Here is a 13,705-nt window from a genome sequence, read left to right on the forward strand (position 1 = left end):
CTTCTCTCCCCATATCTCTTGCTCTCTCCTTCTTTCCACAGTTCGTTTTTCTCCTCTTTATCAGAAGTGTGTTTTCTTTCTGGTGGCTGTGTTTTTGTTCTTTCTCTGTCCTATCTATGTCTAATGGCAGAAGCAGCCTCTCCCAAGCCTCTCCCACATGATGTGCGTGGGCATGGGGGTAGAGCCTTCAGAAAGGGAGGGACACGGGGATGGTTCTACTGGATGACCAGACAGTTCACAGAGATCCCTTCCTTTCCAGCCCAGATGGCGTTGATATCTAAAAGTAAAGCTGTCATTTTGTTAGAGAACCAGGGCTGCTCAAAGGAAGTGATTATCTTTATTTTTAGGCTTATTATAAACCTGTTTTTAAAAATGAATAAAACAAACTGTATGAATTTTTTTCTCCCTCTTTATCTCCCTTATGCTTTTCTAGTGGAACCCTCATACCGACTGCCTTGTAAGGGACTTGGCTGCAGGGTTCCTTCTATATTTCCCTTCCCTCATGGGGTGCTAAACAAGCATTCCCAGCCCCAACTTATATTGGAGGGGGATAGAGATGCCCAGCTTTATGATCCTTCTTGGTTTTTTTAGTGATATAATGCGTGTGGGGAAGGAGGGAGGCATTTCAAAACAGAATCTAAATTCCAATGTCCCTGGCATGTTTGCCTACTGCCTACTATCTCAGCCATATTTTGTATTTCCAGAGTTCATCCATCCTAAACCCTGGCTTCTTGGAAGGATGGTTTGAAATTTTACATTGCATTAATGTGTAAACATAAATTTAAAAAAAATAATAGAATAAGTTTAAAATTAATAATTAAAATTAATAATGCTACAATAAATCCAATTCTGTATGCTGAGCTAGTGATGGGAGGCTGACAGTAGGAAAAAGTTATACTCTGCGCTGTGTCTTGCTCCAGAGGATCTGATCAAACACCCAGCCCTCAGATGGGATGAGATGGGATGGGACAGGCTGGGTTCAGAGTATTGCTGAAGGTCCCAGAGCTGGTGCTGGCTGTCCAACACCAACTTGTGCTTCAAGGAAATAGGCAGAAGGGCACCTTGCTTTCTTGGCCCTAGCCTACCTAGTCATCTGTGCTCCTGAGCTTCTGGCTCACCTGCTGTTTATGTGTGCTCCAGCTAAGACCGAAGATGGTGTGCCTCTAGAGATCCAGCCCCTGAAGAGCCAAGAAGGGATAGAGGAAGAAGAGAAGAAGAAGAAGAAGGGGCCCAAGGAAAAGTCCGTGCTACAGGGCAAGCTGACACGCTTGGCTGTTCAGATTGGGAAAGCCGGTGAGTAGTTTGAGCTGGCTGGGGGCCAGCTGGGGCAGAAGGGCAAGAAAAGGAAAACAGTAGGGAATCCCATGAGTCTCCCTTCTGCTACTCTCCCCACCCACATACCACAGACAGGCCAATTCAGACCAGAAACCTGAATGTCCAGTGTGAACAAGGCAGTGAGATCCCGGCTTTACGGCCAATTCCCTTTTGAAGCGACATCACTTCCCCTGAGGTGGAATCGTCACCAATAAGGAAGGCTCTGGAGTACATCTGCATCCTCAGAGCCAAACCTGAGAGTTAAAGAATGTGACCTCTGAAGAAAAATTAAAGTTCACAGTTCACAGAACTTCAGCCCAAAGAAGGCTGATGGAACCCCCAGTAATTTTCCAGCCTTGACTTCACATTCTCATTCTCATTCTCTATCCCTGGATAGAGAAGTCTCTATGTCCCAAAGCGGCCCATTCTGCATTGGTAGAGTTCTGTGTGTTAGGAAATATCTCCCCTGTTGTGAGCTAAAGTCAGAGGGATTTAGGTGAACATGAAGTTTTTAAAATGTTACTTCTGTCTAGTCAGTACCATTGGATATAGCTTGTAAAATCTTTGAAGATAAGGTTCAGTTTTCAGTTAGCAAATTCTAATCACATAGAATGAAGAATGAGTAGATCTGACCCTTTAGGTTTGATCATGAATAGAGGGAGATAACAGAGTACATAGACATTTCTAAAGGATATTTTTGCCAAATAAATTGTCTGCAATAGAATTTGGGATAGTACCCAAGCAGAAGGTTTCTCCAGCCGGCTTTCCATTACCATGGTTGACTTTCTGCTGTAGCCTCCCTATATATCAAAAGGAAGGACATTTCTCCTTCAAAGTCCTGACCCTAGATTTGTGACTTTTCCTCCCACTTCTCTCTCTGCCTGAAGGGAGCTTAGGTAGTGCAGCAGGTGGAGCACTGGACTAGGAGTTAGGAACACTGGAGTTCAAATCCAGCCTTAGACACTTACTAGCTGAGTGACCCTAGGCAAATCACTCAACCTATGTTACCTTCGGTTTCCTCACCTGTCAAATGTGGATAATAATAGCACCTACCTCCCAGGGTTGTTGTAAGGAGCAAATGAGATAATATTTGTAAAGTACTTAGCATAGTGCCTGGCACATAGTAGGCATTTAATAAATACTTCCTTCTCTCCTCTTCTTCCTTCTCTGACCATACTCCTTCCTTGGGGAGGTGGGGGGTGCAGAGGCCAAGGTAGTCAGGGTTAAGTGACTTGCCTAGGGTCTCACAGCTAGTAAGTGTTATGTCTGAGGCCAAATTCAAACTCAGGTCCTCCTGACTCCAGGGTTGGTGTTCTATCCACTGTGCCACCCAGCTGCCCCCATATTCCTTTCTCTGCCTCATCCAGTCCAGTCAAAGAGTCAACAAAACTGAAGAAATAGAAGGAATCTATGTCTATGCCATGGAATTGGCTTGGAAAGCACTCCCTCCTCACCCCCGCCTCTTAGAATCCCTACTGAGCCTTAGTTCAGGGACCCCCTTCCACATGACATCTTTCCTCCATCTGAAAATTACCTTGTTTTTATTATTATTGTTTTTGATAGTAATAATAGCTGGCCTTTGCATAACATTGTAAGGCTTACAAAGTGCTTTTCAAATACCTCATTTGATTCTCACGACTGTGAGAGGTAGGTGCTATTATTATCCCCATTTTTACAGATGAGGAAACAGGAACTGAGAGGTGTAGTGACTTGCCCAGGGTCACACAGGTAGGTTGGACTTGAACTCAGGTCTTCCTGACTCCAATTTGTTGATTGATCGATCTTAAATGTCTAGTCCAGCCTGTACTTCAACAGAATCCCATCTATGACATTCTCCATAAGTGATCATACAGCTGCCAACTGAGGATCCCATTGTAATGGGGAACTCACCACCTCTCAAAGTGTCCCATTCCACTTTTACACAACTCTAGTTAAAAGTTAAGTTGTCTAATTAAAAGCTCTAGTTAAAAAGTTGTTCCTTTCTATTGAGCCAAAATCTGCTCACCCTTAGCTTCTACCCATGGCTACTAGTTCCACCTTCTAGGGCCAGATAGAACAAATTTAACCTGTTCAAATATCTTCGGGCAACTGATACATGCTTCTCCCTGCCAGCCTTTTTTTCTGTATGTTAGACAGCCTTATTCCTGCAGCTGATCATTATATGGCATGGTTTTAAATAACCTCACCAAGATGGATTTGTTTTTCTTAAACGCAGATGTAAGACTTTTTTATGTTTATTCTGACTACATTTGAACTTCTTAAATCCGCACTATTGTCACTCTTAACCTTTATACTCTTTGGGGTCTTGATCATAACTATGTCATCAACATAGTAGCTATCTGTCCTTCACTGTTAAAATATTTTTGTCGGGGGAAACAACTAGGTGATGCAGTGGATAGAATGGTGGGCCTGAAGTCAGGAAGACATCATCCTAAGTTCAAATCCAGCCTCAGACACTTACCAGCTGTGTGACCCTGGTCAAGTCATTTACTCCTGTTTGCCTCAGTTTCCTCATCTGTAAAATGAGCTGGAGAAGGAAATGGCAAAACACTCCAGTATCTCTGCCAAGAAAACCCCAAATGGGGTCAAGAAGAGTTGGCTACGACTGAATAACAACAACAACGCCCCTCATCTTTACAACAGAATGAGGGAATCTGTATCTCACTTTTATTTTTGTATCCTCAGTACCTAGTAGTGCAGAGTAGGCATCTATTTAATAAATGCTTATTGAACAAAAATTGTTGGTTTGAATTTAATGTATCTATATATAGTTTATTGTCAGTTTCCTATCTCAGCTTTTATCAAAGGTCTTCTCTATGCAGGGCACTATACTAGGTGCTGGGGATACAGATTTCATTGTTCTTTATGACTCAGCATAGGTATAATACTGTATGCCCTTGCCAGGGAATCACGTAGTTAAAGGACAAATTAGCATGTAAAAAACAGCTACCACCTTTTTCTAAGAAAGTTCCTCCTGGCCTACTTAAGACCCCTACTTAAAATTTCTTCTCCCACTAATTCTGTCTTAGATTTTACTCTTCAATCCATAATCCCTATTGGGGGAGAGCTAGGGCTATGGAAGCAGTAGTTAGTTATTGTCCTGTCTGGAGGCAGAGAGTTAGATTAGCTCTATCTAGGCAAGTTAGGTTTATGATGAGTACCCATGAACTAAGGGCCGTAGCTATGGGTGAGGAATTGGGCTCTTCTCCCTATCCAGCAATCATTAATAGAACGCCTGCAGCATTCAGAGCACTGTACTAGCTACTAGTCTTTGCATTCTAGGAACTTATCCTAATGGATGAGCCGCCTGTAATGAACAGAAATAGGGAGAACAGCCACCATAGAGCAGTATGTCCAAGGGAAGAGCTAGGAAGAGATTGCTGTATTACAAAGGGAATGCAATGAGTTTCAGGTGGTTTTCTAAAGAAGGAAGTTTTGAACCTCCCAGTCCCTCATTTCCCAGTAGGCTTCTCGGAGTCTAGTCTAATGTTGCTTGTATTTCCTGGACAGGTCTTTTCATGTCTGCTCTCACAGTTCTCATCTTGATATTGTCCTTTGTGATCAACACATTTGCGGTGCAAGGTCAGAGTTGGAACGTGGACTGCATCCCCATCTACATCCAGTACTTTGTCAAGTTCTTCATCATTGGGATCACAGTGCTTGTAGTGGCTGTACCAGAAGGGTTGCCTTTGGCTGTCACCATCTCACTGGCCTATTCTGTCAAGGTGAAATAGGGTCTTCATACTTCCTTCCTGTAGAACACTGAGGGAAAGGGAAGGTTCTAACAGTACAGATCAGCTCAGGGGATGGGTCCTGTTCCCTCAGGACAGAGAACATGCCTACCTCACTTTCCCTCAGAGCCTTAGATGAAATACAGCATCTATGATAGGGAGGGACCTTTACCCTATTTTGGGCATCATTTCAATGTCCCCAAAAGACTTTTGTTTTTAATAGAACCTACAAAATTCATCTTGAATTTTTTTTATTCAGAGGAAAAGGTTAGTGAATAGGAGAGGAGGGGATAGGGTTTGAACTGGAAGTTATCTGCCTCCCAATTTCTCTACTTAGAGAAGTTCTGCCAGTTCTCACAATTCTCTTCTTCTGGCAGAAAATGATGAAGGATAATAACCTCGTGCGTCACCTGGATGCCTGTGAGACTATGGGGAATGCAACGGCCATCTGCTCAGACAAGACAGGCACGCTGACTTTGAACCGCATGACAGTGGTGCAGGCCTTCATAGGGGACACTCACTTCAAGGAGGTCCCCAGCCCAGATGTCATTGCACCCAATACCCTGGACCTCATTGTCAATGGCATCTCCATCAACAGTGCCTACACATCCAAGATCTTGGTATGCTCTCCTGGACTCTAAGTCTTGAGTGTATTAGAGGAGGGACTCTAAATCTCTGAGCAAACCAGGAAAAGGTTAAATGACTTGCCTGAGGTCACAATTCTAATAAGTAGCAGAATCAGGATTCAAACACAGGTCTTCTGATTCCAAATCCCGCATTCTTTCCCCTGAATTACGATATATCAACCCTGAGCATAGCGTGTGGAGACTTATGGGGTGAGATTAGGAAATATGGATGTGTGAGGGGAGTCATGGGCCCTTTAGGTACCTATCAGTTCCCAAGCAGAAGCAACCTTTTGAGGAAGAGATCCTTGCACTCATAGCAGAGATAAGTCCCACTAGCAGACAATATATACTCCCCTTTACCCAAAGAATAAGGGAGGGTATGGTATCACCCTTTCCAGAGCAGGATAGGCAATCTGTCTGGGGACTCAGGCCATTTGTCTTCTTGCTCCCCATCAAAACAGGCAAAATGTTCCATAGTTGGGAAGTGACCAGCCAGCTGGTCTGCTAGGAAAGTCATTCTAGGTACCTTTGGCTGCCTTTTTCCCCCTCCCTCCTTGGTCCCCTTGGTTTGGGGCTTCTCATTTAGCCTCCATATTATTTTTTTTAGCCTCCAGAGAAGGAAGGAGGGCTTCCTCGGCAGGTGGGCAACAAGACGGAATGTGGCTTACTAGGCTTTGTCAAAGACCTGAAACACGACTACCAGGCAATAAGGAATGAGGTGCCAGAGGAGAAATTCTACAAAGTCTACACCTTCAATTCATCACGCAAATCAATGAGCACAGTTATCCAGAACCCAGATGGGACTTTTCGAATGTACAGCAAGGGGGCCTCAGAGATGCTCCTGAAAAAGTGAGCCATCCCATAATCCACTTGACAAGGCCCTCCCTCCAGCAAACTTTTCATAGAGCTTTATCCTAGCCTTTGGGCAGCTGGAGTCTCTACCCTGACTCTCTCCGTGCCAAAGTGGTATATGGCCACATTCAAGGCGCTGTACCTCTCTAGGTTCACCTGTTCAATGGAGAGAGTTTTCTCTACTGTTCCCTGCTCCTCTCACAACTCGACCCTCCACTCCCATCAGGACCCAGAAAAAGAAAGTAAGATAAGACGTAAGAGTTTAAAAGCTAGGAACTAAACCAGGGGTTCTTGACCCTTCTTGGTGGCACAGACCCCTTTGGCAGTCTGATGAAGCCTGTGAACCTCTTGTTATAATTATGTTCTTAAATCATAAAATACAGAGAACTCCAAAGGATATCAATTACACTGAAATAAAGATGTCATTTTTCCCCATCCAAGTTCACGGACCACCTGAATTCTCTCTATAGATCCTACCTAGGTTAACAAGCCCTAAGGTAGAGGGAAGCCAAGGTTTTTGGCACTGTTATCCTAAACTCTCCCACACTGGGTACAGTCCCTTTATGAGAGGACACCTAAGCTGAACCCTGGCTAAGAGTGCAATGGGTTGAGGGGAGAGATGGGGAGAAAAGTTGGAACTCAAAATCTTGTGAAAGTGAATGTTGAAAACTAAAAATAATTTTTTTAAAAAATAAGAGAGTACAGTGGGTTGAAGGTAGGGGTGTCTCTGATGGTGGGGTCATGAGCAGCAGTCCTTCCCTCTCCCCTTCTTTCCACCCATATATAGTTCACTCCCTCCACTTAGATTTCCAGAACCCCTCTATAAGGAGTAGCACAACACCTCTTCTGGAAGTCCTTTACATTACCCTCTGGTAAGGAGGAATTCTCTTTCCTTTCTTTGATAAGAAAAGCTTAATCATAGAGGGAAATTCTCCTTGGCCTCATTCTCTCTTCTATATGAAGCAGAGAATCTACCCTAATGAGCATTATTATTGATAATACCACCTACTTGGGGGAATATCAGGAATGTTCTTTTCTGTCCTAGCCTCTCTCGATTCTCCTGCCCCAGGTCAGAACATGGACTAGAGAAGGATAGCAAAGATGACCACAAGACAGCACCCCATAATAATGACTCTTTAAAACTGAGTAGAAAACAGGTTGCCAGTTTGCACTGGAGAGAGAATATCTAGATCAGAAGTGTCCGATGACAACGAAATCACAAGTCTGGATCCTCTTCATATCTCCCCCTTCCCCCCCCAAAAAAAGATCTCCCTCACATTTATATATTGCTTGAAGACTCACAAAGGAGTTTCCATACAATAGCCTTGTTAGGTAAGTAGATAACATATTATTCTATTTTACACAGTCAGAAACTAAGGCTCAGAAGTTGTGGCTTGCCCAGGGTCATGAGTTTATCGATGTCAAAGCCTGGCCTCTAATTTAGATCTGAGTTCAAGACCAATGTTCTTTCCAGCACACCAATATAGCTCTCTTCTTTGATAAAAGAGAAGAAAAAGAGTACAGATCAGCCCAAACCTCCATGGATCATTTTCTGGAACTCATTGTAACTTCTTTTTTCTCTTTGCTAACTATCTGGCTCAGGCTATAAAAATCACTTTGAGCCACTCCAGTTAACACATTGGGGATGGGGGAAGAGGAGGAGGGAGCCTAGAAGCTTTCAAAATATTGAGGAAAGCCATCTTAGAAGGCTTTAAGAACCCAGGATTGGGGGTCTGAAGACTAGAGTTTAGCTCCTAGGTGTTCAGAGCCAAGTTTTGCAACCTACCACCTGTGGAACATTGGCCAAGTCACTTGTCTTTCTGGGCCTCAGTCCCCTCATCTGTACTCAGTGGTCCCTTCCTGCCCTGATACTTCATGATTCCATGGACATTTGTTGCACACGCTTCAGAAAGCAGCTAGCCCAAAAAGAAATCCTTAAAGATTGATTGTGTAACTGCAGCACCAGCAGCAAATTAGTTTATATAGCCAACTCCCTGGGGATTTATTTAGTCAGAAATGGAACTGAGGCTTCAAAACAACAAATGAATCCAAAGAAACTGTCTTTGATAGACAAGAGACAGACACAGAAGAACACACACATAGAGAAGATATTCACCTCTGTGACTATCACAACCATAGGTCTGTGGTTTACTACCCAGACAGGTTCTATCAAGTTAGAAGCTGTAGAGTAGGGGGGGTCTTGACCAGGGGTCTACACAGTCCCCAAGGGGACCCACAGATAAATTTCAGGGGACCCATGAAATCCATGAACTTGGATGAGAAAACAATTCCATCTTTATTTTCATGATACTCTATTTAAAATTGATCATTTCTTCAATAATTTAGAAATTTGATTCTGAGAAAGGGTCCATGAACTTCCCCACACTGCCAGAGGTGTCCAGGTGAGGAACTGACACAGAGAGTGACACTTATTGATACAGATGGCCATACTTGGATAGAGGTGATCTCAGCTGCTCCCTCCTCCAGTGCAGATTGTGAACTGGCCACTGTGAGTCACCTCATAGCCAAACCGCTGATGATAAGTAGCTCTAGGTTTTACTAACCTGGCCGGCAGACAACGGTCACAGTCTCTTGTGGGGACTCTTCTCCTACTATACCTGTTGTCTGCTGGCCAGCTTAGTAAAACTTAGAGCTCTCATCCTGGCAATGGCTTTGAGAACCTAGGATTGCTTCCATGTCCCAATGAGGAAACTGGAATAAGACTTTTGTAGAGGATAGATAGCCGTAGAGCCAGACTTTGTGGGATGCTACCACCGGACTCCACCTTTTTGCCAGGTGCCTCTGGATCCTTGACAGGAATGGGAACCCACAGACGTTCAAGCCTAAAGAACGTGATAGTATGGCATGCACAGTGATTGAGAAGATGGCCTGTGAGGGGCTTCGGACCATCTGTCTCGCTTACCGGGACTTTGAAGAGGAGCCTGCCTGGGATAACGAGCTTGAGGTCCTCTCTAAGCTGACCTGCATCGCTGTAGTTGGCATTGAAGACCCTGTGCGCCCAGAGGTAAGACCTGTGCCCTCGCTGAGAGAGAGGGAGTCTTGTAAATCACTATTGACCTTTTATTTAGCATGACCTAGTGACAAAGGTCCCAGGGTGCCATAGTGACCTTGACTCTAGCTCTCTTTTTCACCATGTGACCTTATGCAAATTAACCATCTCATCTACCTCTTTCTTGGCCTCTTTTTCCCCATTCTTTAAGAAGAGGTAATCTTACATCCACTCTCATCACAGAAGGTACTAATGAATATTGAAGATGTCATAGTTTGTGTTGGTGAATAGTAAATAAGGCTAGGTTTTATTGGTTTTGCTATCTGAGTAATGGAGAATAGAGAAGCTAAGCTGAATCCTGCTAGTGGGACTGGTAAGCTTCACTCCTGCCTTGTCCACCTTAATTCATCAGTCTCCCACTTAGCAGCTAAGTAGAAGAGTCAGAAAGATCTGAGTTCAAATTTGGCCTCTGACACCTTCTAGCTATGTGACCCTTGGCAAGTCACTTGACCATTGTCAACCTCAGTTTCCTTATCTGTAAAACGGGGATGATAATACTACTCAGTGTCCCAGGGTGCAAACTTTAAAGCACTATATAAAGGCTAGCCATTGTTTCTGTTGTTGCTATTACTTATCACAAGCAAGATTAAATACAGGTCTGTTCTATGACATTGGGTGTGCAGAGGAGTAGTGAGAAGAATTAAGCTTGTGCTGAATGTGCTGGTGCTGCTAGAGGGGGCGGTAAAGAAATAACTTCCAGGCAAGAAAGGGGACAGCGGGTTAGGTCCAGGGCATAGTCTTTCTTCTTATAGTCATCTGTGCAGGGGCGTCTTCTCCCCATGATGCGCCTGAACAGAAGTGACTTACTTCACTGGGTGTAACTACTACCTTCTCTTCATCTCCTCTCCCTCTCCCCCATATGTTTCCATAGGTGCCTGCAGCCATCCACAAGTGCAAAGTGGCTGGCATCACTGTCCGAATGGTGACAGGAGACAACATCAACACAGCCCGAGCTATTGCCACCAAGTGTGGCATCCTGACTCCTGATGAAGACTTCCTGTGCTTAGAAGGCAAAGAGTTCAACCGACGTATCCGAAATGAGAAGGGCGAGGTGGGTGCTGGGACCCCAGAGCATCTGGGACTTGAGGCCAGCATAAAGATGAAAATGGATGAGCATCTACGGGGTATCCCTAAAGTCTGGACACATAAGCAAAAATGCATATTTTCAAGAAATGAATGAAATTTTCAACATCTTATTTAATTGGAATATTAACAAATAACGTCTTCAATATGATTTCCATCATTTGTGATGCAAAGGTTGCAAGATTCACCTGAACTTGATGCAATAACTCCACATTGCCATCAATTGCCTATGTGTCTGGACTTTAGGAACACCCTGTATATAACTGATCCCCAGATTGGAGAGGACTATCAGGTTGACTCTGCTATTGCTTTTGAAAGCCAGAGTACCCTGGATCAAAGAACTGTAGGTTCCCAGGGTATATTAGAAGACTTGGGTTCTAGCCCAGGGTAGACTGAGTGCTCTGCAGTTAAGGGATTTGGGGAGGGGGGTGTCTTCTTCATCCGTGGCTGACCCACGGCGGTTGGGGTTGCTCATTGTGGACAGGTGCAGCAGGATGAGCTGGACAAGATATGGCCCAAGCTTCGAGTGCTGGCCCGATCGTCCCCTACTGACAAGCACACACTCGTGAAAGGTGAGACCTGCTGATACAGGCTTGTGTAAATCCAAGAGTAAGGCAGGTATGAACTGCAGCAGGAAGCCAGACCACTGCACCCAGGCACCATTTGGTGGCAGATTCCTGTGCTAAGGGGAGAATCAGCAAGAAAAAGACATACTCTCTGCCTTTGGGAAGCTCTTAGTCTATTGGGAAATATATGGTAAATACATAGGCTTCGAACAAGGGAAGATTAACACAGAATGTCATGCTCCAGGGCCCTATCGGTTTTTCAGGCTTGAAGGCTACCGTAGCAATGCTGCTCAAGGTATAGCCACAGAAATGCCCAAGGCACATAGGGAAGAGAAGGGAAAGAAAGGGACGAGAAGACTAAAAAGGAGGGCTGGAATGAGACACCAAAAAAGACTTGGTGAACGGGGATAGGCAGATTACTTATGACTCTTGCACTTAGGACATGTGTGTTACAGGCATCATTGACAGCACTGTGGGGGAACATCGGCAGGTGGTGGCTGTTACTGGGGATGGTACCAATGATGGACCAGCCTTGAAGAAAGCAGACGTCGGCTTTGCCATGGTAACCTCTTCTCTCTCTAACTCAAACTGCATTCTCCAAACTAGAAGCCAGCATAAATTTCTGGTGTCCTTGCCACTTCATGGCTTCTCACTGCCCCCGCCCTTTCTGACTCTTCCCTGGCTCTCTCTCTCTACTATATGATGTGGAGTGGAGGAAACTGGAGAGCAGTTCAGAAAGGTCAGCTCCCAAAGAAGCAAAAACAATCATTTCAACTTGTAATTCACCTAGAAGCAAGCCCTGCTGCACATGCATGATGACACTGTATGTGAGTTCATTCACCCCACAAGCATTTACGAAACATTGAAGGCCCAGCTTTTGCTAGCCATTATGGTAAATACCAAGTATAAGAGAGTCTCTGTTCTTAGGACCTTACATTCTAGTTGGGAAAATAAAGGCACATTGGTAAGGAGAATGCTAATGGTACAAGGGATGACTAGAGGCAAGAACTGGGTTCTACTGTGGGTCAAGTAAGTGAAAAAGTGACTCACTGGATCAGGGCCTTCAGAATTAGTGGAGATGTAGTGGGAGGGCAGAGAAATAAATGGTGACATCAAAAGTGTGGACAGGCAAGCGTATTTGGGAGACCAGTCTGCTTGAGTGGGAAGCGCAACAAGAGTAATGAGAGGTTAGGTTACCAACTGGGGTCAAGGTACAGAGAATCTTGAATGTTTGGCTTAGGTTTTGGGCTTCAGGTTTCATGAGACATTTACTTTGCACGTATCACTCCCCTGTTCATAACGCCCCACTGGCTCTTTCTTGCTCGTGGAATAATCTGGAGGTGATGTCAATCTCAAATAGAAGTGGGTGGGGCTGGGAGAGACCATATGTAAGGATCTCACTGGGCCATTTATTGACTTAGAAAACCAAATATGAACATTACCTGTATCCTATTGTATTTTTATTTCTTTTGTTACATTTTCCCCAGTTATATTTTGATAGTTCATGTGGGCTATGTGCTTGACACCTCTGGTGTTCAGGATGGATTGGAGAGAAAAGACTATAAGCAGTCTTGTGATGGGTTAAGTGATGAGAGTCTGGACTAGAGTGGCGCTGGTGGGGAAGGGAAATAAAGGGTAAGTGGCCATGCATGACACATAAAACCAGGGACTTCCTTAACTCTTCCACACTCCTGAATGTAGCCCTGTATTAGCAAGCATCCTAGCACACCCGGGATGGCCTGCTAGCACAGCTTTTTTGATCTGCTTTTATAAAGGAAAGACAGCTTCAAAGAGGTTAACAATTAAACAGTGCAGACTTTATTCCATCTAACCTTCTCACAAGGGTTGCTGAGCACCAACTTCTATAGCATTCCCTAATCACCATTCTCTCAGGGGCCTGCAAGAAGGGAGGAGCAACTCCCCCTGTCTCCATAGGGCCAATTGAGACAGGCACAACTTGTGCATTCCCCTAAATCTCCTTAAGCCTCAATGGGAGCCAGTTGAGGCAAACACAGATTCCCCCCCAAGCCTTGATGGGGGCTAATCAAGGCACACACAGCATCCTAGCTTGTGCATTTCAACCCTAAGGGTTCCCCATTCGCTGACCAGTGCCCCCCTGCTTTATTCTTACACTCCATCCCTCCAGGGTCCTGACCTTTTCAATCTAAACAAGTGACACCTGACCCTCACAATCTACACAGTTGCAGCGGAGATGTTTTAAACCGTTGTTGTGGCCATGGATCCTGGAAAACCAAACTCTAAAAAAAAAAAAACACACACAAAAATCTACTTTGCTTATGCTCACAAGCCCTCAAGCAGAAAGCACTGGGGAGACCAATGAACTGAAGATCCAGTCTGATTAGCAAGCAAAAAAGGCTGGGGGTGGGGAATGGGGGGTGGAGCTAAGTTTATTCCTGAATTGATTAAGAGCTTTCTCCTTTGACTGTCCCCTCTGTTCTGCTC

At 44.6% G+C, this 13,705-nt stretch overlaps 1 protein-coding gene across 4 annotated transcripts in view; it reads left to right on the forward strand.

Annotated features, from left to right (window-relative positions):
- ATP2B4 (ATPase plasma membrane Ca2+ transporting 4) overlaps positions 1-13,705 on the forward strand; it is a 113,963-nt gene that overhangs the window by 78,215 nt on the left and 22,043 nt on the right. For all 4 annotated transcript variants that reach the window (XM_036753427.1, XM_036753428.1, XM_036753425.1 and 1 more), the window contains exons 8-15: positions 1,141-1,293; positions 4,825-5,039; positions 5,423-5,665; positions 6,279-6,520; positions 9,320-9,548; positions 10,465-10,644; positions 11,161-11,248; positions 11,698-11,804. In XM_036753427.1, the coding sequence (XP_036609322.1) occupies positions 1,141-1,293; positions 4,825-5,039; positions 5,423-5,665; positions 6,279-6,520; positions 9,320-9,548; positions 10,465-10,644; positions 11,161-11,248; positions 11,698-11,804 (1,457 nt within the window). The remainder of the gene's footprint in view (positions 1-1,140; positions 1,294-4,824; positions 5,040-5,422; positions 5,666-6,278; positions 6,521-9,319; positions 9,549-10,464; positions 10,645-11,160; positions 11,249-11,697; positions 11,805-13,705) is intronic.

This window comes from Trichosurus vulpecula, chromosome 4 (genome assembly GCF_011100635.1).
Source record: "Trichosurus vulpecula isolate mTriVul1 chromosome 4, mTriVul1.pri, whole genome shotgun sequence".
Classification (NCBI taxonomy): domain Eukaryota; kingdom Metazoa; phylum Chordata; class Mammalia; order Diprotodontia; family Phalangeridae; genus Trichosurus; species Trichosurus vulpecula.